Below are 25791 nucleotides of genomic sequence, written 5' to 3' on the forward strand. Positions count from 1 at the left end.
ATCCGGCCAGGGACAGGACAAAACCTAGTAATCTCATCCCAAGACAAAGACAGAAAGTATGTTGGAAAACTGATATAAGGGGATAGAAGACACAGTTAGTGCCTCCCTTCCCATTATGGGAGGTCAGGACCCCCACCCAGGTATCAATCTATAAATTTGAATCAAGTCATCACGAATTCTTCTGTACTTTAGACTAGGGGGATCCAAATATTTCAATCTTTCGTCATATAAATAATAATGGACAATGATATCATATAAATAACATTGTCAACGAATTCGAATGGCATAACCAAAAACAAACAAACAACAAAATAACAACCAATATCATTTTTATGTACAAAAAAAAAGGAAACATTAATATTACAATATCCTTTTCAGAAACAAAAGTTTTTACAACAGAGAATTGCAACAAAATGAGAAGAGCATTTATAACGAATTAACCGGTAACTAAAATTCACATTTTACATTTTGCATGGTAAGATGTCATACGACATGAAGTATGTCTGACAATAATTGGATCGGGCTTTCTTCCTGTCATCTTCTGACTGTTTGTTTTAAGGGTTTTAGCAACACATTTAGATCCTTTCAACGCAAGTACAAAGGAAGGAAATGGGATACCGTCAGCTAGGGTAGCTTTGCCTCCTGTGAATTTGGAGCATTCTAATAATCTCAGCCTCATTGCAGTCATCGACCCATTAAAAGACTTGAATTTTTATAAGAGGAAATGTGCCACAAAACTAAACATCTCGTATTAGTCCAGAATTCAAATGGTAAGCTTTCCCTTTAGGCAAAGTTACCCCTGTTGAACAACGGTAATACAAAAGTTATAGATTTACAACTGAAAGCACAAAAGGGAATTGTACAAATAGGGAATAGATGTAAATTTCAAGAGCATAATATCATTGTGTATAGTTTGAGATCACCTAAAAGTCTCATCCAGACCCAAGAACAGGATCCCAGTAAGAGGAATACACTCAAATGCTTAAATTATACATTCAAAACACCAAATATATTAATAAATGACAGAGAGATGATTAATAAGAGAAACTAACATCATCTCCCAAAACTTTAACTATACAATTGACTGTTTCCCTCCCAGCCAAGGACTCCGACAAGGGAAAGGACAAAACCAAGTAATCTCAATCCATGACAAAGACAAAAAGAAAGCTGGAAAACAGATCTGCTCATCATGGGAGGTCAAAGAATGAATAAATAAGCATTATAAAATGTACATTATTTTATAAAGCCACATAGTAAATGAAAATTGTAAAAAAAAAAGGTAAGTTAATTTAAAAATGCATCTATAAAATTTATATTTATACATAAAACTATACATATATATCCAATGTAAAGCTTAAATCTCAACATTCAAGTAAAATTAGATGTCTTTATTGATGAGAGTTAGAGGTTTCCAATTGCTCAGTTGGTAGAGCACTTGCTTCACACGTAAAGGGAGTGAAACCAATCCCAGGTGAAGTAAGACCAAGGGAATGGTTCGAATAGGGAACAGATGTGGATTCCAAGAGCACACTATCAATGTACTTAGTTTGAGATCACCTAAAAGTCTCACCCAGACACCAGCACAAGATACCACTAAGAGGAATACACTCAAATGTTTACAAATCATATGTTAAATTAAAAAAAAATATATCAGTACATAACAGAGATATGATTTAAAGGAATAAAAAATCATCTCCCAAAACTATAACTATACATTCGACTGTTTCCCTCACAGGACTCCGGCCAGGGTCAGGACAAAACTGAGTAATCTCATTCCAAGACAAAGGAAGAAAGCAATTGGAAAACAGATAGGCTACAGGGGGATAGAAGACACAGCAAGTACCTCCCTTGTGAACCCCACCTAGTATCATGATTTGTCAATTAATCAGTTGTGTAAATGTTACTGCTCAAAGCTCGAAGAAATAAATAACAAATACCATACTGAATTACACAGGTCCTCCCCGTCTCCCCTCCTTTGACTTAATTGCGCACCTTTTATAAATATTTATTGTTCAATTTTAATTTGTGCTTCCTTGCAAAGCAGCATACTATTTCCTGCCCATCAATGTTTTTGTTTTTATTCATTTTAACAACGCCACTACCACATTATCTCATTCGTCTGTAGTGTTTCAGTCATCCTGTTTTGTTGATAAAGGGGACACCCAAAATGTCTATTTTATCTGCTTTCATATATTAAATTAAAGCTTACATTAAATTTCACACAGTTATTAATCACTTCGAGATCGGGCAGCACCATTTACATTAAAATTATCTCTAAGATGAGCGTAATCTTATTTCCATATCTCAATAATAAAATTTTGGTGTGTTGTTTGTACACTTTCTATATATAGCCAAATTCAAACTTTGACCTCCATTTTCTCAAAACTAAATTCCTGTGCGACATTATATGTACATGCACTCACTGCATAAAAAAAGGAAATAAAAGTATTTTGAGACTATGTGGTCTTGTGGCATGACACTCGCTTTCGGATCGGAAGGTCCTGGGTTCGAGCCTTGCTCGGCCCATATATAGTTGAGTCATTGGAAAAAGCTCTTTACTCACATTCTCTCACTGTACTCAGGTGTAAAATGAGTACCTGGCTGTTGAAAGTGTTGCCTTTGTCCGAAAAAAAATGTTTTATCGCCTAACAGGCGTTATGTCTTGTCCTAAATGTTAAATGTTGCTGTTGGGCAGGGACTACTTGTAAAGCGCTTTGAGCACGTTTAGTGGATATTGCACTATTAAAAGCTCACTTTTTAAAAAGACCTAATTATATTATGATAAATGAACATTGCCCTCTAATGACACTTGGAATCACTTCTATATAGAATAGAATATCACAGTTGAAAGTCAAGACACAAAGTTATGGCAAATCATCCCATTAGAGTAGACATAGGAATGTGTTTCAGATAGAATTTTCCTACGAATTTGTAAGTGAGGGTTCCCTCTCACTCAAAAAGCTGAATGGCTGGGCCATTAATTTTATTACAATTACCAAAAGGCTAGTGAGAGCCTACTGCAAATAAGGAAAAAGTGCAGCTTTTTTTTTCTATTTGAAGGTAAAATTCTTAAAAATAAGATAAAATTCCCTTTATTCATCCCATAGGGGAAATATGTCTCAAGGGTCTATTCCAAGGGAATACTGGAATAACCCAGGCATCAGCCGCAGTGCAGCTCTGCAAATTGAGCTACAGCGAGGTGACTTGCTCAAGGCCACACAGTGCAGCAGTGGGTGCTCGGACTCGGTACCTTTCGGGTACGAAGCAAAGACCGTACCGCGGAGCCATTCAGCCCCAATAGATAGTACCTATAACTACTTTAAAAACTGATAGACTTAGAAATTAAACCAAAAAAAATAACAACAACAAAAATCATAAGAGGAATGAATGATGAAACAAAATCATATTCAGTAATTTTGTGTCTTTGATTGATTGCTCGATGATGGGAGCTCTTGTCACACAGACAAAGGTACCCATTATTGATAAATATTTTTTTTTCTGACCCTCGATTCACATAGCAGTGATTGGGGTTGTTGGATTCACTAGATTTGGAAAAAAGTAGTTTGTATTATGTATTAGAATAGCAATGTATCCAAAGGGTAGCAAGCAATTTTCATTTTCTGTTTAATGCTACAGGAACCACGATTAAAACTGTAACCTCATGGCCTGTATGGGTCTGAAGTACAGCTTTTATTCAGTTTAATTTTGCCATGTTTTCACAACCATGAGGTGGATTCAAGTCACTAAGTTGAAATTAATTTAGAACAAAAAAAAAAATAAAAATAAAAAATAAAAAAGACAAAAACAAAGAACACCATATTTCATTTCCCAATGTATAAAATGGTGTAAAATGGAATTGGATATTTTTTGTTTTGCTTACAGGCTTCAATATTTTTTCAGACAAAAACTTCACACATAGAATAACAAACCAAACCATATTACAGAATCTCAAGTCTTACTCATTTTAAACTATTGCACACCTGCCTAGTACTATGAAAAATTCATAGAAATACGAATATTGGCTCCAGCTACAGAGCTGCATTTACCTCTTTGACTCAATAAATCTTGTTGAAAAGGAAAATTTAGTTCCTTAGAACCATAATATGTAATTTCATGACTATGAACCATTTTTGGGTCATGTTGAGGGCAAATCATTTTTTTCTTAAGCTATCAAAAGTGACTTTTTCTCTTTGGAACCTACACATTTTTGAAACTTCAAGCAGGCACCTCTGCTTCTGCCAAGGACATCATTGGATATCAAAACTTTCCCTTTTTAAAACTATTGCCAAGGAAATTGAATATCAAAACTTTCCCTTTTTAAAACTATTGTCAAGGACATTGGATATCAAAACTTTCCCGTTATAAAACTATTGGCAAGGAAATTGAACATCAAAACTTTCCCGTTATAAAACTATTGCCAAGGAAATTGAATATCAAAACTTTCCCTTTTTAAAACTATTGCCAAGGAAATTGAATATCAAAACATTCCCTTTTTAAAACTATTGCCAAGGAAATTGAATATCAAAACTTTCCCTTTTTAAAACTATTGCCAAGGACATTGGATATCAAAACTTTCCCTTTTTAAAACTATTGCCAAGGAAATTGAATATCAAAATTTTCCCTTTTAAAATTTGTCAAGGAAATTGAATATCAAAACTTTCCCTTTTCAAAATAATGCCAAGGAAATTGAATATCAAAATTTTCCCTTTTAAAATTTGTCAAGGAAATTGAATATCAAAACTTTCCCTTTTTAAAACTATTGCCAAGGAAATTGAATATCAAAACTTTCCCCTTTTAAAACTATTGCCAAGGAAATTGAATATCAAAACTTTCCCTTTTTAAAACTATTGCCAAGGAAATTGAATATCAAAACTTTCCCTTTTCAAAATAATGCCAAGGACATTGGATATCAAAACTTTCCCTTTTTAAAACTATTGCCAAGGAAATTGAATATCAAAACTTTCCCTTTTTAAAACTATTGCCAAGGACATTGGATATCAAAACTTTCCATTTTTAAAACTATTGTCAAGATAATTGAATATCAAAACTTTCCCCTTTTAAAACTATTGTCAAAGACATTGGATATCAAAACTTTCCCTTTTTAAAACTATTGCCAAGGAAATTGAATATCAAAACTTTCCCTTTTTAAAACTATTGCCAAGGACATTGGATATCAAAACTTTCCATTTTTAAAACTATTGTCAAGATAATTGAATATCAAAACTTTCCCCTTTTAAAACTATTGTCAAAGACATTGGATATCAAAACTTTCCCTTTTTAAAACTATTGCCAAGGACATTGGATATCAAAACTTTCCCTTTTTAAAACTATTGCCAAGGAAATTGAATATCAAAACTTTCCCTTTTTAAAACTATTGCCAAGATCATTGGATATCAAAACTTTCCCTTTTTAAAACTATTGTCAAGGACATTGAATATCAAAACTTTCCCTTTTTAAAACTATTGCCAAGGACATTGGATATCAAAACTTTCCCTTTTTAAAACTATTGTCAAGGACATTGGATATCAAAACTTTCCCCTTTTAAAACTATTGCCAAGGACATTGGATATCAAAACTTTCCTTTTTTAAAACTATTGCCAAGGAAATTGGATATCAAAACTTTCCCTTTTTAAAACTATTGTCAAGGACATTGAATATCAAAACTTTCCCTTTTTAAAACTATTGCCAAGGACATTGGATATCAAAACTTTCCCTTTTTAAAACTATTGTCAAGGACATTGGATATCAAAACTTTCCCCTTTTAAAACTATTGCCAAGGAAATTGGATATCAAAACTTTCCCTTTTTAAAACTATTGCCAAGGACATTGAATATCAAAAACCTTCCCCTTTTAAAACTATTGCCAAGGAAATTGAATATAAAAACTTTCCCTTTTAAAAATTGTCAAGGAAATTGAATATCAAAACTTTCCCTTTTCAAAAGAATGCCAAGGAAATTGAATATCAAAATTTTACCTTTTCAAAATATTGCCAAGGAAATTGAATATCAAATCTTTCCTCTTTTAAAACTATTGCCAAGGAAATTGGATATCAAAACTCAAGACGGCAGAGAAATACTGAAGAGAGGTTTTGAGCCTTGAAATGTTCCGTATTTGGTATTTTGTTCCTTGTTGAAACTGTTACATTAGTTTTTGTTTATTACTTTTTACAGTCCACAACTTGAAGTAGATTAGTATCACTTTGACTCGTCCATACACAAAGTCTTAAAAATGTCTAGTCTTACCACATAAACGTCTATATAACTCACAACTTTGCCAAAAACAACAACAATCAAAAAAAAAAAAGAAATTCCTTCAAGGATGCTATCTAATCTCGTTTCTTGGAATGGGTACCGTTACTCACAACGGCTTCCATCTTTTCTTTAATGGATCCATTTCCTGTTGTAATCTCACCAAATCCTTTCTCTTTCTTCAGCTTTTCGTCTTCTCCTCTAAGCATCAAATCAATGGGTCCTTCCCCTTCGAAGGAGCTTGGATTCCGGAACGATCCTCCAATTCTGTCCCAAAGAGTAAAGAACTGACCGTAGTTGTAGTTGTAGAATAGATGATGGTCTGTGTGATGAGCAGAGCCGTTGATGACTGGCTTCAACACATCGGGTACCCGGTAATCACCGTCGTGAATGGACACAGTCCAGAAATTGACAAATATGAATAGTCCTAGATATAAACCCTTGAAGGAAGCAAAGAGGAAAAAAAAAGATAAAGATTATTAACATGGGGGGGGGGAAGAATATTCAAACGCATGCTCGCTGATCTAAAACAATCTCAAATCCTTTGTAAATCACCGGTTTCAACAAGAAAGTCAAGTAAAGAAAGACTTGGAAAAAACAGAAAATGATTGAGAATTTATAAAGACATGAATAATATGTGACCCATCGGATAAAACAGTATTATGTCTTGGTAAACCAGTTGTCAGAAATGGATTTTAAAGTCAAATGACGAGAAATGTCAAATTTTAGTTTTTTTCAAATTACAAGATTCTATTTATTCTTCACAATAAAATCAACAACAGATTTAAGACCTTTAATTGTTACCATGGGTCAAATATTTAGTATCTACCGTGCTCAGGCAATGTGTCACAACTAATGAAAGCGTCGTACAGGCCTCATGTCTCGTCTTACATATTGAGTACGACAATTGGGACGGAACATCTAGTAAACACATTTGATGGAATATTGCACTTCATAAAAACTCATCAATCCATCCACCCATCCAGCCACCCATACATCAATCCATCCATCCATCAAACCACCCTTCTATCCAATCCATACATCCATCCATCCATCCATCTATCCAACCATCCATCCATCCATCCATCTATCCAACCATCCATCCATCCAACCATCCATCTATCTATCCAATCCATCTATCCATCCATCCATCTATCTATCCAACCAACCATCCATCCATCCATCCATCCATCCATCTATCCAACCATCCATCAATCCATCCATCCATCCATCCATCCATCCATCCATTAATCCATCCATCTCATCATGTGCTAAGGGTGGACAATATCTCATGAGCCACGCATTAGAGAAAATGGGAATGAAGAACGTCGGGATCAATACTTTTAGAGCGATCTAATTTCAGAAGATTTTGTAAAATCATTTCAAGTGTGATATCAATATATTCAAGACATTTATTGTTATTTCTAACAGGAATAGTTGGAAAGTTTGAAACATCTTCATTTATAAAAAAAACCCACTGGAAATATAGTAATTAAATATTTCAGACTTGTCATTGTCGTTTATGGTTACATCTCCGCTTGGATTTATCAGAGAACCTACACCTGATATTCTCTTTAGTTTTTACACATTTCCAAAAAGGTTTCAAATTCCTAACTTTTGTACTGTCATTATAGGTCTTTCATAATTTTCATAGTATTCATTTTTTATTAAAATTTATCTGTTTCCACATCCACAGTATATGCAATATATTTTATTTTTATGTAAAAAGAATATGGTTTTTGGTGTTGTTATCCAGTATTCGTGTTTGATTGGTGTTGTTTATTGGTAAAAATAAATTTGGAATTTCCAAATTTGATATGATCTTACGAAAATTTGACTCGAATTAGAAAACTCTGTAGCTTGAGCGAGTCTACCTGCACCAACACAGTTGTTACGCTTTGGTGTTCTGTTCAACTTATGGCAAAATATAAAAAGCTTCAGTTTTTTACAATAAAAACAACTTTTTCTAATGATGTCTAAGTTTTCTTTATCAAAAAGTCATATCAGTGTCAATAAAAGAAAAGAAAAAATCAAAGAGTGGGAAGAGGTTGGAACATTTTATGTGAAATGATTATCTACAGATGAGAACCGTTTAAATGGACAAACCCATCTCAATACGTATGGCTTTGAGGTTTTCTCCTGTTAGTGTTGAATTTGTTTTAAATTGTCATCCTGTTGATTTAAAAGGCTTTGTTTTATAAAAGCCATCAATCATAAAAAGCCAATTGTGCTCTTTGCCAGGGAAATTATGACGTATTACACTGTCCTATGTTCAATTCTGGTGCAGTTATGTGCATTATAAATAGAGTAAATAGAAATTCTTACGGTGTCTGTTTTTAATGTCAACTGGTATTTGGAGGTCGTCTTACCACATTTCCGCAGTCTAATAGAACTTGAACTATAATTTTTAACCTTTAACCCTCACCCCCATTATGTCAGCAGGGCCATGTACATTTGCAGGTCTTCTTACCACATTTCTACAGTCTCATAGAACTGAAACTAAAATCCCTAACCTTTAACCCTTACACCCGTTGTGTTAACAGTGCCGTGAACATTCTTAGCACATATCCAAAGTCTTAAAGAGCCTTGAATCTCAACCTTAACATTACGGGTTTCTTACCGCGTCCCCATGTCTCAAATAGCTTTTAGCACACATGCATATTGCTACAGATTTAACAAACACCCTTATTTAATTGTGCGTACAAGTTTTGTAGTAGTAAAGGGCAATAATGCCAGGATTTGATGGCCTTTTCCCGCCATTACATGTGTACAACTAGTTTTGTAGTACAAAAGGGCAAAAATTCCAGGATTTGATGGCCTTTTCATTACATGTCTACAGCAAAGGGACAATACCGGCTTTTATATACGAACACCTACAAGAAAGATGAGTTTAAAAGATGGCCTTGCCGATGAATAGATTTTAAATGAGACTCATCAGTTACCATCATGCGATTTTTGTTACTAAATCTACAAAGGCGTTAATGGAACAATCAGACAACTGTTGCTTCGGACAACTACAACGAATAAAGCAACGATACCGCGATCTGCGCTTTATCCATTTCGCATAATCCACCTTAAGCTGGGTCACCTATTGTACTTTGAAAAGGGACTATCGAGTACAATGGTATATATATTATATATATATATATAATATATTATATTTTATATATATATAATATATAAATATATATATAATATAAAATAATATATATATTATGATATTAATATTAATCATGTGGATACATAATATTAAATAGTGCTCGATCATGTAATCATGGTAGCGATACTATTATTGTAAATATACCACATGTCTGGAGCAGTCTACATCTGAATACGTTGATCAGGCGTTTCAGCCATCGTCAGTCGTTTGTAACAAACCAAACTCATGTAACACACAGTCCTGACGATGGCTGAAACGCCTGAAATATCGATGTAAACTGACTCAAACATCGTGGTAAATATTACAATAATATATATATATATATATATATATATATATATATATATATATATATATATATATATATATAATATTTGTATTACTATTGACTCCAACAGGTCAGTTTCATGCCTTTTACTAAGGGCAATCTACGGTGAGTGACTTCGTTATTGTTGTGACTATTATTATTTATAATTGTATGTATTTATTTTATATATATGTAATTGTATTTCAGCCATTGTCAGTCGTTTGTAACAAACCAAACTCATGTAACACACAGTCCTGACGATGGCTGAAACGCCTGAAATATCGATGTAGACTGACTCCAACATCGTGGTAAATATTACAATAATATATATATTATATATATATATATATATATATTATAATATATATATAATACTTGTATTACTATTGACTCCAACAGGTCAGTTTCATGCCATTTACTATGGGCAATCTACGGTGAGTGACTTCGTTATTGTTGTGACTATTATTTATAATTGTGTGTAGTTTCGCACCAAATCATCAGGGCAAGTGCGAAATGACACGCAATCATAAATTATAATAGCAACACTAATAATGACTTCCACTCCCCGAAGAGTGCCTTAAGTAAAAGGCATGAATCAGATAATATGTAGGAGCCAATAGTAATTCAAATATTATATATATATATATATATATATATATATATATATATATATATATATATATATATATATATATTATATGGCCCAATATCCACTACGCATGATCAAAGTATTTTACAAAGGGTACCTGACCAACGGCAACACGTAACACGTAGAACGGTATTACGGTACTCATTTTACAGTGAGAGAATGTGAGTAAAGAGCCTTTTCAAAGGACTGAACTATGCATCGAGCGAGGCTCAAACCCAGGACCTTTCAATCCAAAAGCAAGTGGCATACCACAAGACCACATAGCCGCAACAAACAAAATCCAAATCCCCATTTCATTCAAGACCATCATGATATCTCCCAATGACCCTACCTTGTGAAGTGGAAACAAGAACGGGTAGATGTGATAGGGGACACTCTGTAGGAATCCATCCGCGGGATGAAAGGCGTGACTGGCATAAGGAGTTGGCACCTGACCAAAAAAAAAAATTAAAAAATGATAAAAACATTTTTTTAAAAATCATGTAGTAAGTTTTCTCTTTTGATTCTCAAAGCAATGAATGTCATGTCAAGTTTTGCCAATTTAACTAAAACATTTTAATATTGTCTCAAATTGGAATTATGCCAGGGTGAGTATAATGATGAAAATAAAATTGAATCGAATGTTTAAATTACATATATTGTACGTAGGTCATGATCACTATGACATATTTTTCAAATGCCATTGATTGCATACCTTCCATTTATGGTGTAATTTGTGAAGGTGTTTGTAGACCATCTTGTGATGGAGGACCCTGTGAATCCAGTAGATACACATGTCGGTGAACACGATGAATGTCAACACACTAAGGAACACGCCTGGCCAGCCTAGGGAGAGAGGGACAAGAGAATGAAAATCAATAGTTTTCCTAAATACTCATCAACAGTCGTATTGTCACTTCCTTCCTAATGACGCATGGTAACTTAGTACCACTGGCTCTAAACTATCGGAACAATGGCGGACGCCCATATGAAATATTTCCCCGGCAAGCATAAAAGCGTATTCAGAGAAAAAAACAACATAAATTTGATCATGTTTTGACTTTTACACATTCTGATCACAAGACATATGAAAAGTTCTAGCCAGCTTGAAGAATAAAAAGTAACGATTTTCTTTGTTTAGACCCAAGATGGCCGCCGTTGCCGGGGGGCGTGACATCAGACTACTGAATCCAATTGCACGATGAAATAAGGGGGTCCTGATAGCTCAGTTGGTAGAGCACCCAGTTCATACCAAAAGGGACTGAGATGGGTCCTGGCTGAAGTCTAGATATTATCTGACCCCCCTGTCATCCTAGTATGATTGAGTAGATGGATCTGTAAGATCTAGTGGACAGTACTTTGCAATAAACTAGCGCCCTATCCAAAGGGTAGCAAACAATTGATAAACTCCAACTCCATGGGTCTAATGGCTCTGAATGACTAAAAAAAACAAACAAACAAACAAACAGAAATGCATAATGACATAGAAAATAAATAATTAATGATTATAACACCCCTTTTGTAGTCTCTAATATAAAATAATATATAAATATATATAAATATAAAATATAAAAATATAATATATAAAATATAAAATAAACGAGTCTAATTAAAAATGCATTAATGAACGTCTGTGATGTAATCGTGTTATTGACTTAAACAATTTAAATCGAAGGTCAAGGTAAGCAGCCATATATCGAAAAGTTAATGACATATGATCTTCACCTTTTAAAGTGATTTTCCGTACACTGCATCGAATGAAAGTTGTATTGAATTAATGTCTTCTGACAGTCCCCTTTTAAAATAAATTTCCGCACAGAACTGAACGTTTATTGAAATAGGTCACCAAAACTTTTCACATCACTTAAATTAATAAAAACAAAAGGGGGATAATACGCAACAATGTGGGTTTTGTTATTGTTTTGTTGATACTTTATCACTAAAATCTAATTCTAATCTTGCCTTACATGAAAATCATAATTACTTTTCTCATATTTTCATATTTACTGACTTTAACGATGATTTTATAGGAAATTGTACATCTGGAGTATTTAATACATTTTTTGACCAAAATTGAATATCTTTTATAGGAAATAGAACATATGGGATGTTATAATACAGTTTTTGACCATTTATTGAATATTTCGTAACCTCCCAAGGTCGACCCCCCCCCCCCCCACCATCTAACAATACCTACGTTAACCTGATCCCTAAAAGAGTAATATAATTACAAATTACCAACCCAATAAATTCCCTAACTGCCCAATTAACCTATCACCCTCCATGAACTCTTCAAGCAAAATTAATAATTCTATATTTTATTTCATCTTTAAAAAAAAAAAAAAGAATTAACAAACACATAAGTAAATAAGCAGATACAGAAGCAGTCATTCTAATGCTACTGACACTAAACATGTTAAAAATGTTTGATAATAAACCTAACTAATAAAATGGATACTAATAAAGAGGGTCATTAGATAGGATGGCCTGAGATTAGAAAAAAACAAAAAACAAAAAAACAAAACAAAACAAAACAAAAAAAAAAAACCTCCCAAGGTCGAGCCCATCTCTCGCTCCGAAAATCCAATAAAAGTCAAAAACTGTATATTAAATACATACACCATAATCAGTCTAGGAGGGGAGAATGGAAATCAACGTTATTGCTCAAATGCATCATGAAAATAAAAACCACGCACTTGTTTCAATTGAAAAGGTGTGTCCGAATTGAGACAACGGGGTGTCTGAATTGGCACAACGGGTTGTCACAATTTGGAACATGCACAGTGTCCGGATTGGGAAAAGTGACTAGGACCCATGAATCAAAGCCAAACACACAAATAAAAATGTGATAATGGACGAGTATTTTATCAAAAACTTTTGATGAATGGTGTTTGCAACGCATGCAACAATTAGTTTCACAATTACTTTGCCCATTAGAACTCATTGAGCTGAGAGAGTAATTTTGGGTGTCAAATTGGAACAGCCTACCCTAATCATGACGTGTTTTTAAAAATCAAAATTCATTAATTTACACCAAAACACGACCTCCCCCCCAACCACCACCACTAATGATGCGGAGAACTGGAATCACTGATGGTGATAAAATGTTATTAAAGAATCTTTTCAAAGGGACTGGACATTGTGTTATGAGATTATATCATAAAATCCAAATCAAAAATGGTAAAAACTGTTTCAAAATGTTTGGACTGAAATGTTAAAAATAGATAAATAAATAGGTAAACAAATACATAAATAAATAAACAAATCAATAAATAAATAAATAAACAAATAAATGAATAAATAAGTAAATATGATAACAATGATGGTCTTACCAAGCATTGTATCAGCAGCATTGTCGTACAGTTTACTGTAACCCCGGATTTCCAGCAAGAACAAAAAGGCTGTGGGAATACTCATGAGTGGAACGGATTTCACTGTCACCATTATCTCCTTCTGGATTTGATTCTGGGTAAAGAAAACCAAAACAACAACTTGTTTGTAGGATAATCGGTGCTATTATTATCACAAGTCAACCTGGACATTATTCTACCCCTATTGATGTAAGAATGCTGATAGCTGAAATTATAAGAAGAATCCTGTCTCCGTAAAAATGTTTTCATGTCGGTACAGTGACGACTAAGTTACTATACTGTGAATTCTGAAATGTTGATGGACATTTAATGTGATGAAAATGGTGAAGACCAATTTATATGTAGTAAAATTCCCATTTCAAAGATCGATAAAAAGATACAATTTTGACAAATGATTTAACTGATAATTTCATTGTCACCAGGAAAATGACCAGTTAATGACACTCAAGGGAATTGGCAATTAGTCTGATATAGGACTTGAAGGAGGATGTTTTATCATAGAAAATTATAGTAGTGAGGACCACATACTAGACAGAGGGAGGGAAGAAGAAACCATGCTTTGAGGATGCCGGGCTGAGGGCTGACTCTTGTAATTGTCCTGAATAAAGCCTGCTTCTAGATAACTGCCTTCAATTTATTGTATTGTCTATCTTACAAACATATTTATATCAAAAGAATAACATGACTTAACTCACTCAACCCTAAAACCGACTATATCCGTAGTTCACCCAGGTTACTTTTAGCCATGCCTATTTATTACATTTGTATGAGAAAAAATTATAGGCGTAGTATCAAAGCCAATGTTTTATAGTTTTTGCATGTTAATGGTAGTTGAATAAAACATGTACATGCTCAATTTTAATACATTTTTTCCAATTTTGAAAAGTAGCAAAAATCTCTAGGATTGAGTGGGTTAAAAACTGACTTTAAATCTGGGATCCACAACATAAAAACCAATTTATACAGTGGAGTGGAATCCTGATTAAACCAACACCCCCAGGCCTGAAAGATTGGTTGAATTTAAGCAGAAGTTGACTCTCTATCTATTATCAATTGAACACGCTTAGATAAAGAACAGAAAACCTGGGAAACAACAAGAGGTGTTAACTTTAAGTAGAAGTTGACTTTATCCATTATCAATTGAACATGTTTAGATAAAGGACAACAAATCCGGAACCAACAAGAGGTGTTGACTTTAAGCAGAAGTTGACTTTAAGAGTGTTGACTTCATACAGATTCCCCTGTAGAAAAAAATGTTAAACAATATAGAACAGTGTAAGGAGATAAGTTACAAATGACGACTCATTCCTAAGTGGTGAAACAGATTTGCATTATGAAACAATTAGAATGGTTACTTCACGATGAAGAAAGGCATAGGGCTAGAATAAACAACTCTGTCAAAAGGGTTAAATGGCCTTATTGAGATACCAGTGGGGGTCTCGATAGCTCAGTTGGTAGAGCAACTCCTTCACATGCTAAAGGACTAAGATTGATCAAGGTGAAGTCAGAATTTTTTTCGGACCCTCTTTTGCACCCAGCAGCGATTGGGTAACTGGTTCTGTTAGAACTTATGTGACATATAAGCTACAAGACATTAATGATACTGTAATAGTGAGACTATATGATCTTGTGGTATCATGACGCCTTCAGATTGGAAGGTCCTGGAATCGAGTCCCGCTTTGAGTGGCATTCAGTTGAGTCCTTGGAAAAGTTTGTTTACTCACATTCTTCCTCAGTACTCAGATGTAAAATGAGCACCTGTCTGTCGATGGAATTGTCTCTGTCCGAAAAAATTTTTGTAATATCACCTAACAGGCGTCATGTCTCATTCTACATGTTACATGTTGCTGTAAGGTAGGCACTCTTTGTAAAGTGCTCTGAGCACATTTCATGGATATTGCACTATATATAAATGGTGACATTTTTTTATATTTTTGAAAAAATGCTAACGAGGCAGTTAGGTCATCAAATTATTAACATTCCTTCCATGAGTTACATCTAAGCTCTAAGACATTAAAAAATTTTTTTACTCGAGTCTTTTTTATATAACGTACGCAATATCCACTAAACATGCTCAAAGCGCATTACAAAGGGTCCCTAAAGATCAAGGGTTACCTCCAATATCAGTGGATGATTCAGCAACCGCCGATCGAAAATGAAAAAGTAGCTGAAGGTTGCAAGGATGAAGTATAGAACGTATCCTCCGATGTTCATGATGACAAGAAGGGAGAGAATCTGTCGAGTCATATCCGATTCCTTCCATGTCGTCTGATACACAAAGGGAGTCAGGACGTAATGATCGCAGTAGTGTAAAACGATGTCCATTGTGCTTGATTTTTAATCTTCTCTGTGCTGAGGACAGACCATAAAGGAATTTGATGTACGTAATGAACAAAAATGAATATAACAGCTTGAAAAAGTAACAAAATACCGAACATGGAATGTTTTGGGCTCAAACCCCTTTTTCAGGCATTACAAAAACAATAAAAGCATAACTTAAAAACCAGGTTGACAATAGAGAAATGTTTTTCTGCTATCAATCTGGTTATTAAGTAATGTATTAATGTCTTATTGTTTTTGTTTTTGACTGAACAAGGGTTTTGCACCCAAAACATTCCATGTTTGTAACGAAATAAAGTTCAAAATGTTTCTTAGAAAGTTGAAAATTGCTAGTTTTTTAAAAAGAGGTAGATTTTGTTCAAAAACATTTCTCTTTAACATGAAGGCATGCTCAAGGCGAAGGGAGCTTTTCAAGGCCCCGGGTTCGTAGATGGTGCACCTCTCTAGATAATTAATTTATCTATGTCGATGTCAAATTTAATGAAGATTGAAGGCAACACAGTATTTTCAACTTTGGCCACCAGTGACAACCCTCTTTTCTCCATGCTAAAGTCCCGTTTCAATCAGTAGTCAGCTTATCAAGAGGCTGCCAGTGGGAGAATTCTCAGTCACAGATTTTGATTTTGAGCTTTTTTCAATAGTAAATTTTGAGTAGTAAAATCATCATAACTTTGAAACGGTTTATGATAAAGTTTATCCTAGATCTAAAATGGAGGTATCATATTCAATGTTTTAAAGGACTATCTGTCTATGAAAAAAAAAATATTATCTTATAGATTTTATTAGAATATTAATTTTTATTTTTGAAAAAATGTCAAACTATACTTAGACCGTATAATAAACTTACTGGCAGAATTGCCCGAGGAGAAAAGGGTATTCACCAAATAAGTTCAAGGGTTAATGAACATTAAGGTTTTCTATCTGTTTAGGCTACCTGCCTCTATCATAAATGTTATCAATTATCATCATTATCAATGAAAATGAAGTGAGCAACTGACTGTGACAGCTCAGTTGTCGGTCGTTTTTTAACTACTGGTCGAAAAGTACCTGCTCTATTTTTTGGAAATCTGAAGATAGACGCATTCAGACCTTTTTCAGTCCTGTTTAGGGTCGTCAATGTAAAGGAGCAAAAACTTCCCAGTTTGTAGACATTACAAAATTAAAAAGATGGAAGTGGTTATTCAGTATCAGATACTGAATAGTGCTTTGCCACTATTCAGTATCCATAAGGAACTCTTTTTTTTATAGAGAGAGTGAAAAGTGCGACAATCTCGGTTGAATGGAAATAAACTGCTGACCTACTTCCAGATTGAACACATGCACTAATTGACAGCCCGATTCAAAGCTGTAAAAATATTTTGATCGTAATTTTTTTTAAATTTCTGCTTTTATGCAATTAACATAGTTCAAAATATCAAAATAAGAGTGGCATTCAATTCCATTTTTAAATGTCTAAATAGACACTAAGAGTTCAGTGACACCATGGCTTGGTGGATATAAGCTGTTTGACTCTGAGTTTTAAGGTTCGAGAGTTCAAATCCCGGTAGGGGTAACTTTTTTTTTTTTCCCCATTATTTTTTAAAATTCCTTCTGTCTATTGATATTTTTTAAACTTTTGTTTTTATAATTTTATTTGCTTGTAATATACTTTAATGTTGATATTATACTATTGTACTTTTATTATTATTATTATTACTATTATTGTTTATTATTATTATTATTATTATTATTATTATTATTATTATTATTATTATTATTATTATTATTATTATTTTCTACTTACTTACTATTATTATTATTGTTGTTGTAATCGTCATCATCACTATTATGATTATGATGATTATTTTTTTTAATCAAGTAGTTGGAGTAATTTAATCAGTTATCGATTTATTACGAATATCTTTTATGTGTTATCATCTCGTTGTTGTTTTTCATTATTGTGCTCTTCTATTGTTCATTATTTTTTTAAATCTTGTTTTTTTTTCTGTTTGTCTCATTTGTTGTTGTTGTTGTTGTTGTTGTTGTTCTTGTTGTTGTTCTTGTTGTTTGTTTGTTTGTTTGTTTTGTCATCTAAGGCAAACCGGATTCATTATAAATATGTGGGCAGACTTTCTGCATTTTTTAATTGAGCGATGTACTTCCGTGAATTAATTGCCGTACTATATTAAAATTTACGTGATAATAATAATAATAATAATAATAATAATAATAATAATAATAATAATAATAATAATAATAATAATAATAATAATAATAATAATAATAATAATAATTTCAATAGATACTGAATATTAGACTACAATTGACATCTATTTACTGAATACACGTGGTATTGTTAGGGGTGTTTCTTTTTTTACGAAACCTGCCAAAACACGCCGATACCCGACAAAGTTATGGGAAGTAGGCAGCAGTGGGGAGTGAACCTGGGACTCAGGGAAGTGTACACCGTTGGGGAGTGAACCTGGGGCTGGGTTTCGTAAAAAAAAAGCAATTACTTTTTTACGAAACCCGACAATATCCGACAAAGTTATGGAAAGAAAGTAGGCAACAGTGGGGGAGTGAACCGGAGATTCAGGGAAGTGTACACTATTGGGGAGTAAACCTAAGTCTATGGTTTTTTGGCGGATTTCGTAAAAAAGTAATTGCTTCATTCTCGTCTGGTACCCATCTCCCATAGTCCGGCTTCATTTCCCACTGGTATCCATCTTCCCTAGTCCCAGGTTCATTTCCACTGATATCCTCTTCTCACAGTCCCAGGTTCACTCCCAACCGTGTGCACTTCCCTGAGTCCCGGTTCATTGCCCAATGGTGCCCACTTCCCATAACTTTTGAAAATTTCGGTAGGTTTCGAAATAAAAGTACATTCTGAGCTCACTGTCCACTGGAATCAGCCTCTCGCAGTCCCAGGTTCAATCGTCATCAGTGTCCAAATCCCAGATTCACTCCCCACTGCTGCCTGCTTCCCATAACTTTGTCGGGTTTTGGCGGGTTTCGTAAATAAGTAATTCCCCCTCCCCCTTGGTATTGCTTTTTTACAAAATCCAGAGTCCCAGGTTCACTTCCCACAAGTGTACACTTCCCTGAATCTCAGGATCACTCCCCACTGCTGCCTGCTTCAATAAGTTTGTCGGATATTGCCATGTTTTGTCGGGTTTCGTAAAAAAGTAATTGCTTTTATATGAAACTCGCTGAAACCCGCCGAAAACCAGAGTCTCAGGTTCACTCCCTACTGGTGTACACTTCCTTGAATCTCAAGTTAACTCCCCACTGTTGCCTACTTCTCACAACTTTGTCGGATATTGCCGGATTTCGTAAAAAAAGTAATTGCTTTTATGTGAAACTCGCTGAAATCCACCAAAAACCATAGTCTCAGGTTCACTCCCCACTGGTGTACACTTCCCTGAGTCTCAGGTTCACTCCACACTGTTGCCTACTTCCCACAACTTTGTCGGATATTGCCGGGTCTCATAATAAAGTAATTGCTTTTATGTGAAACTCGTTGAACCCCGCCGAGTCTCAGGTTCACTCCCCACTGGTGTACACTTCCATGAATCTCAGGTTCACTCCCCACTGTTGTCTACTTCCCATAACTTTCTCAGATATTGCCAGGTTTCGTCGGGTTTCGTAAAAGAGTAATTGCTTTTATATGAAACTCGCTGAAACCCGCTGAAAACCAGAGTCTCAGGTTCACTCCCCACTGTTTGCCTACTTTCAATAACTGTCGGATATTGCCGGGTTTCGTAAAAAAGTAATTGCTTTTATGTGAAACTCGCTGAAACCCGCCAAAAACCATAGTCTCAGGTTCACTCCCCACTGGTGTACACTTCCCTGAGTTTCAGGTTCACTCCCCACTGGTGTACACTTCCCTGAGTCTCAGGTTCACTCCCTACTTTTGCCTACTTCCCACAACTTTGTCGGATATTGCCGGGTTTCGTAAAAAAGTTATTGCTTTTATGTGAAACTCGCTGAAACCCGCCGAAAACCAGAGTCTCAGGTTCACTCCCCACTGGTGTACACTTCCATGAATCTCAGGTTCACTCCCCACTGTTGTCTACTTCCCATAACTTTCTCAGATATTGCCAGGTTTCGTCGGGTTTCGTAAAAGAGTAATTGCTTTTATATGAAACCGCTGAAAACCAGAGTCTCAGGTTCACTCCCCACTGGTTTACACTTCCCTTAGTCTCAGGTTCACTCCCCATTATTTGCCTACTTTCCATAACTTTGCCCCATTTTGTTGGGATTTGGCGCATTTTGTAAACAAAAAGTAATTGCTTTTTTTTTTACAAAACCCGCCGAAACCCAGTCCCAGGTTCACTCCTCACTGGTGTTTACTTCCACGAATCTCAGGTTCACTCCCCACTGTTGCCTACTACCCATAACTTTCTCGGATATTGCCAGGATTAGTCGGGTTTCGTAAAAAAGTAATTGCTTTTATATGAAACTAGCTGAAGCCCGCCGAAAACCGTAGTCTCAGGTTCACTCCCCACTCGTGTATACTTCACTGAGTCTCATGTTAACTCCCCACGCTTTGCCGCATATTGTCGGGTATCGTAAAAAAAAGTAATCCCCCCCCCCCCATTTTTTATTGCTTTTTTACAAAACCCAGAGTCCCAGGTTCACTCCCCACTGGTGTACACTTCCCTGAATCTCAGGTTCATCCCCCCCCCCCCCCCCTACACACACACACACACACACACGCTGCTGACTACCTCCCATAACTTTGTCGGATATTGCCGGGTGTCGTCGCGTTTCGTAAAAAGTAATTGCTTTTTATTACGAAACCCGCCGAAACCCAGTCCCAGGTTCACTACCCACTGGTGTACACTTTTCTGAGTCCCAGATTCACTCCCACAGCTGTCCTCTTCCCATAACTTTGTCAGGTTTCGGAAAAAAAAAACACCGTACAAAAACCACTATTCAGTGTCAGATACTGAATAGTGCAAAACCACTATTCAGTATCAGATACTGAATAGTACAAAAGCACTATTCAGTATCAGATACTGAATAGTACAAAAGCACTATTCAGTATCAGATACTGAATAGTGCAAAACCACTATTCAGTATCAGATACTGAATAGTGCTAGCCTAAAAAGATAATCAAACCTCCCTGTCCGGCATATCAACGGTTTGTTTATAGTATTTTAGGCAACATCCGGAATTCTGAACTTTAACCTACAAGAGCTTTGATAGAATTTTCAGAGTAACTTCCCTTTGCCTGGAAATTTTTCTCTCTCTGACATTCATTTCAAGATGGCGAAGGTCGTGACTGCTCTCACAAGTAAAAGTTCACGTGAGCATATTTTATTAATCTGAAATTAATAGTGGGTTCTTGATCATGCTTCTTTTAAGCGCAAGAATATAATTCAATTCTTCATAGTTTATATTGTAATACAAAAGCTCCTCCAAGATCTGGTCGTGCCAGTTTGGTCACTCAGACTGACCGGCCTCTACCAAACGCAAACAAAACAAACTTTACACTCACTCGATAACTCAATAAATTAAAGTGCATAAATAACAATTAAGAGAAAACACATGATCCGCCAAATAACGCATTTTCCATGCTGCACAAAATCGAATTTAAAAAGGGCTGGCTCTATTCTTCCGAAGGTTCGGGAGGAAAATAAACTTTCTATTTCTCCGAACGCTGTGCCTGTGTGTGCTGTGCTGTACTGTGGTGACTGTGACTGATTATTGACAGGTGACACTGTCTGACAATTACGACATTAGCGATGGGCGGTTATACACACCACTTTTTTTAAGCAAATGGATCAATTAAAATGTATGTTTTTGGCGCTTTGAACTAAAATGTCAAACTGGCAATTCGCCTTCTTTTGTTCAACCCGCAAGAAACTTGTTAATAATCAGATCATTTCATAGTCCACCAACCATTAAAATTTTCACTACCTACCTACCTGTTTACTTTATTGATCTTCTTTTGTTTCTATAATTTGTTCATTCTGACCACAACTGGCTTTTTATGCCCCGCTGTTACTGTTGGGTGTAAAATAGACCCACAAAAATAAGAGGCTTCTCTTCTCATTTTTTCTGTAAATAGATCCATCTCTATACGCCCTTTTTTAGATAGTTTTAGATCGTAGGGGTCCCGATAACTCAGTTGGTAGAGCTTTTCACACAAAGGGACCAAGATCAATCCCGGGTGAAGTCAAGATTTTTTCAGACCCCCCCCCCCCCCCACCTATCAACCTACCCTGTAGTGATTGGGTAACTGGGTCTGTTACATTTGGCAGAAAGTAGAAAGTACTTTGCGATACGACTAGTGTCCTATCCAACGGATAGCAAGCAATTGTTATTGTCTGTTTTACAATAGAAACAGGGAAAAAATCAGGATCCATGGGTCTCATGGCTTTGAAGGACTACTTTTTTGTCATAAAAGCTGTATTATGTACCTTATTTTGATTGTGCTTTATTTTTGTTTCACAGAGCTGTGGGTAGCAGCCCGTCCTAAGCTGCAGACAGCTTGGAAATATGCCAAGGTGGAGCTGAGGCCTCCAACTCTGAGAGAACTGCCAGAAGTCCAAAACGGTATCCAGAAGTTGATTGTTTCTGCACAGACTGGAGGTTACCGCAAACTCACTGTCAAGGTAAGGATGCTACTAATTATGTGGGTATGCTCAGTGAGTGTGACTGTGGTATGACACTTGTCTTCAGATCGCAAGGTCCTGAGTTCTTGTCCCGCTCTGAGCAGTGCATTGTTCAGTTCCTAGTAAAGGCTCTTTACTCACATTCTCTCATCGCACTCTGGTGTAAAATGAGTACCTGGTCGTTAACAGCGTTGACTCTGTCGATGAAATTGTAATATCGCCTAACAGGTGTGGTGTCTTTTCCTACATAAGTGTTGCTGTTGGCTAGGGACCTCTTAAAGCACTTTGAGCGTGTTTAGTGGATATTGTGCTATATAAAAATGCCCAAGGGTGCTAGACTTTATGTTTAACCCTTTGTTTGCCACAGGGCTGATACTGATATTTCATCTATAAGTACCACTCCACGGTATGAAAGGTTGAATAATATGTAGAATTATTTGTTTCGTTTAGCATTATTTAGATTTTACAATTTATCAATCGTGAATTTTGTGTTGATTTGTGATTTTGAAATTTTTAGGCAGGTATGAGTACGAATTGCCAATCTTGCTCTGGTTTTCCTGAACAGATTTATGTTTGATAATCTTGGCAGCGTCTAGAGTCAAGATACATAATTTATTCCTAGGAGATCTTCAATATTTGACAAAACTCATTTATCCAACGAACTGTCAGAACATGCGATTGCACTTGATTTTGATAACAAGGAATGCTTTTGCAAATACAGTTGATAAAGAACTCCATGCCTTGCAGTATGTATATGATGAATGAGATTATATTTTTCTTTTTTAAAATACTAATAATTCTGTATTGAAAAACTATTTATACACCAACTTGACCATTTGTTTATATATATGAATGCGACGTTGTGAACTTATAACATCCATGCATCAATTTATCTTTTCTTTTGTTTTTGTTAACTATTGTATGTAATTTATTATTTTTCCAAGAATAATAGGGTATTTAAAGGTCTTTTGACCAGTGTAACCCTTAATGATTACGTATATGATATGATATTATAGATGTGAGGTTTTTTTTTTATCTTCTAAAAATAAATGAGATGTTTCCCTATTGAATTGAATTAATGATAGCTTCTTTTCTATGTCCCTCAGGAAGCATGGCTGAACACATTGGTCGGAGCTGAAATCTGTTTCTGGTTCTTTGCTGGGGAATGCATCGGCAAGGGTGGACTGATTGGCTACAACATACCAGGGGCCACCAACTGGGAGTTACATTTTTAACAATCTGAATATTTTATTTTTTCTTTTATCAAACTTAGCATGTTTTGTGTTTTTTTTTCTTGTTATTTATTGTGACGATGACTGGCTGACGTTTGAGTTAGAAACTTTGCGAGGAATGCGTTTGTTTGTATATAAGTCTTCTATAAAGCATGTGTCGGTGTATGTTGTGTGAGTATAGATATACGTCAAGAAAGACAGAAGATGTAAGGCTACACTGTTTTATTGTATTATGTCAGTTGTTAAAAAAGTGGGAAAGTTTGTCACCCAGTTGTGATGCGAAAAAGTTATGATTAAAATTTACTAGAAACTATCATATTTGATTTGTTTTCATTGATTTTTTAATATATTTTTTCCCTCCTGGGCAAGTTCTTTTGGCTTCCCATAATGGGTAGGGAGGCAATTACTGTGTCTTCTATCTATCTATATCTGTTTTCCAATTGCTTTTTGTATTTGTCTTGGGGTTAGATTACTTGGTTTTGTTCTGGCTGGGTGGGAAATAATCAAATCTAAATCATCTCTCTGCTGTGTACTGTTATATTTTGTTTTTTGTTTTGAATATGTCATGTTTTGTAAGCATTTGAGTGTTTTCCTCTTTGTGGGATCCTGTCCTTGTGTCTTTATGAGACTTTTTGGTGATCTCAAAATAAGTATACACATATTGTACTCTTGGTGTCTTCATCTTTTTCTTACATTTTCTGGTTTCTGGTGTGCTTTTTAATTGTAAATCTTGGACTTTTCCTTCCCTTTTTACTGGTGCGTAAATGACCTATTTTTGCAAGCGCCGTGAAACCTTTAAACAGAAATACATTTGAGGAGGGGGGGGGGGGTGTTCTTGTGTGTGTAAAATGCCTGTCCTGATATATCATCAATATCCAGGCCCCATCATATATCAAAAGTCACATGTTCCTCATTGAGCCGTGCTTTGACATTGGGCTCACTGGGTGGGGTTCCCTACCTCCACAGCGGGCAGGGAGGTACATACCGTGTCTTCTATCCCCTTATATCTGTTTTCCAACATGCTTTTCTGTCTTTGTCTTGGTATGAGATTGCTTGGTATTGTCCCGACCTTGGCTGGGAGGGAAACAGTCAAATGCATAGTAAAAGTTAATGTTTTGGGAGATGATATTTTTTTCCTTGTAAATCATCTCTCTGTTATGTATTGTTAAATTTGTTATTTTTAATGTATAATGAAATGTAAGCATTTGAGTGTATTCCTCTTTGTTGGGTCTTGTGCTTGTGTCTGGGTGAGACTTATAGGTGATATCAGACTTAAGTACATTGATGCTATGCTCTTGGAATCTACATCTGATCCCTATTTGTTCCCAGTTCCCCTATGTCTTACTTTTTCTAGGGTGCCTTAATTGTAATTCTAGAACTTGTTACTATCCCATTTTCTTCCTTTTTACTGGCGCTGATATTCCCTAAATGTATTGCAAGCGCCGCAAAACCCTTAAAAATAAAACAAAACAAACATTGGGCTCATTGGCGTTTTGGATGGAATTCCATTTAGGGTCGGGGACTGAGGTTCTTCATTGCTACTCCTTACTTTTGCTATCTCTTTTAATTCCCAATATCAATATTATGATTGTCATTTCCATGTGACTGTGTCCTCGTGTTCTGGAATGATGAGGTCATTTGCTAGGAATCTCTCGCTGGTCAGTTGAGTTTACCTTTTTGTGGGAGATATTGGTAAAAATATAATACGAATGATATGCCAGTTATGTATTTCAAAGTTAGAGACATCTGTCCATTCCAGGTACGTACAGACGAGATAATTTCTGAACCCCTGTCCATACATTAGTTATTGGGTTGCTAGGTCTGTTAGATTTGGCAGAAAGTATTTTGCAGTGGACTAGCATTTTAAATTTTTTTTTTAACCACACAATTGTTTTTGTGTGTC

The 25791-nt window shown here is 35.3% G+C and overlaps 2 protein-coding genes across 3 annotated transcripts; one reads left to right on the forward strand and one right to left on the reverse strand.

Moving 5' to 3' along the window:
• Nucleotides 1-312: 312 nt before the first annotated feature.
• LOC144960172 (lathosterol oxidase-like) lies at nt 313-17288 on the reverse strand. Of its 2 annotated transcripts, none has more exons than XM_078893190.1 (6): nt 17102-17288; nt 15830-16066; nt 13676-13808; nt 11059-11189; nt 10696-10794; nt 313-6688 (listed from the first exon to the last, which is right to left on the reverse strand). In XM_078893190.1, the coding sequence occupies exons 2-6, from the start codon at nt 16037-16039 to the stop codon at nt 6326-6328; spliced, it is 936 nt and encodes a 311-aa protein (XP_078749316.1). In that variant the 5' UTR covers nt 16040-16066; nt 17102-17288; the 3' UTR covers nt 313-6325. The 2 variants fall into 2 exon arrangements, with proteins under 2 accessions (XP_078749316.1, XP_078749317.1); XM_078893191.1 differs by having other exon boundaries at nt 17144-17216.
• Nucleotides 17289-21240: 3952 nt separating this feature from the next.
• On the forward strand, nt 21241-24204 carry LOC144960173 (ATP synthase F(0) complex subunit g, mitochondrial-like). The gene is made up of 3 exons (XM_078893192.1): nt 21241-21344; nt 22496-22656; nt 23763-24204. Exons 1-3 carry the CDS (start codon nt 21305-21307, stop codon nt 23889-23891), a joined length of 330 nt encoding a protein of 109 aa, XP_078749318.1. The 5' UTR covers nt 21241-21304; the 3' UTR covers nt 23892-24204.
• The last annotated feature ends 1587 nt before the right edge of the window (nt 24205-25791 follow it).

Source organism: Berghia stephanieae, chromosome 14, assembly GCF_034508935.2.
Source record: "Berghia stephanieae isolate SIO BIC M18660-M18661 chromosome 14, UCSD_Bste_1.3, whole genome shotgun sequence".
Taxonomy (NCBI): Eukaryota; Metazoa; Mollusca; class Gastropoda; order Nudibranchia; family Aeolidiidae; genus Berghia; species Berghia stephanieae.

Coding starts and splice junctions, on each gene's coding strand:
- LOC144960172 (XM_078893190.1), bottom strand. CDS start 16,039: ATGGACATCGTTTTACACTACTGCGATCATTACGTCCTGACTCCCTTT. Junction 11,190..13,675: donor TGCTGCTGATACAATGCTTG/GTAAGACCATCA, acceptor CTCTCTCCCTAG/GCTGGCCAGGCGTGTTCCTT. Junction 10,795..11,058: donor AATTACACCATAAATGGAAG/GTATGCAATCAA, acceptor TTTTTTGGTCAG/GTGCCAACTCCTTATGCCAG.
- LOC144960173 (XM_078893192.1), top strand. CDS start 21,305: ATGGCGAAGGTCGTGACTGCTCTCACAAGTAAAAGTTCAC. Junction 21,345..22,495: donor TCTCACAAGTAAAAGTTCAC/GTGAGCATATTT, acceptor TTTGTTTCACAG/AGCTGTGGGTAGCAGCCCGT. Junction 22,657..23,762: donor ACCGCAAACTCACTGTCAAG/GTAAGGATGCTA, acceptor TATGTCCCTCAG/GAAGCATGGCTGAACACATT.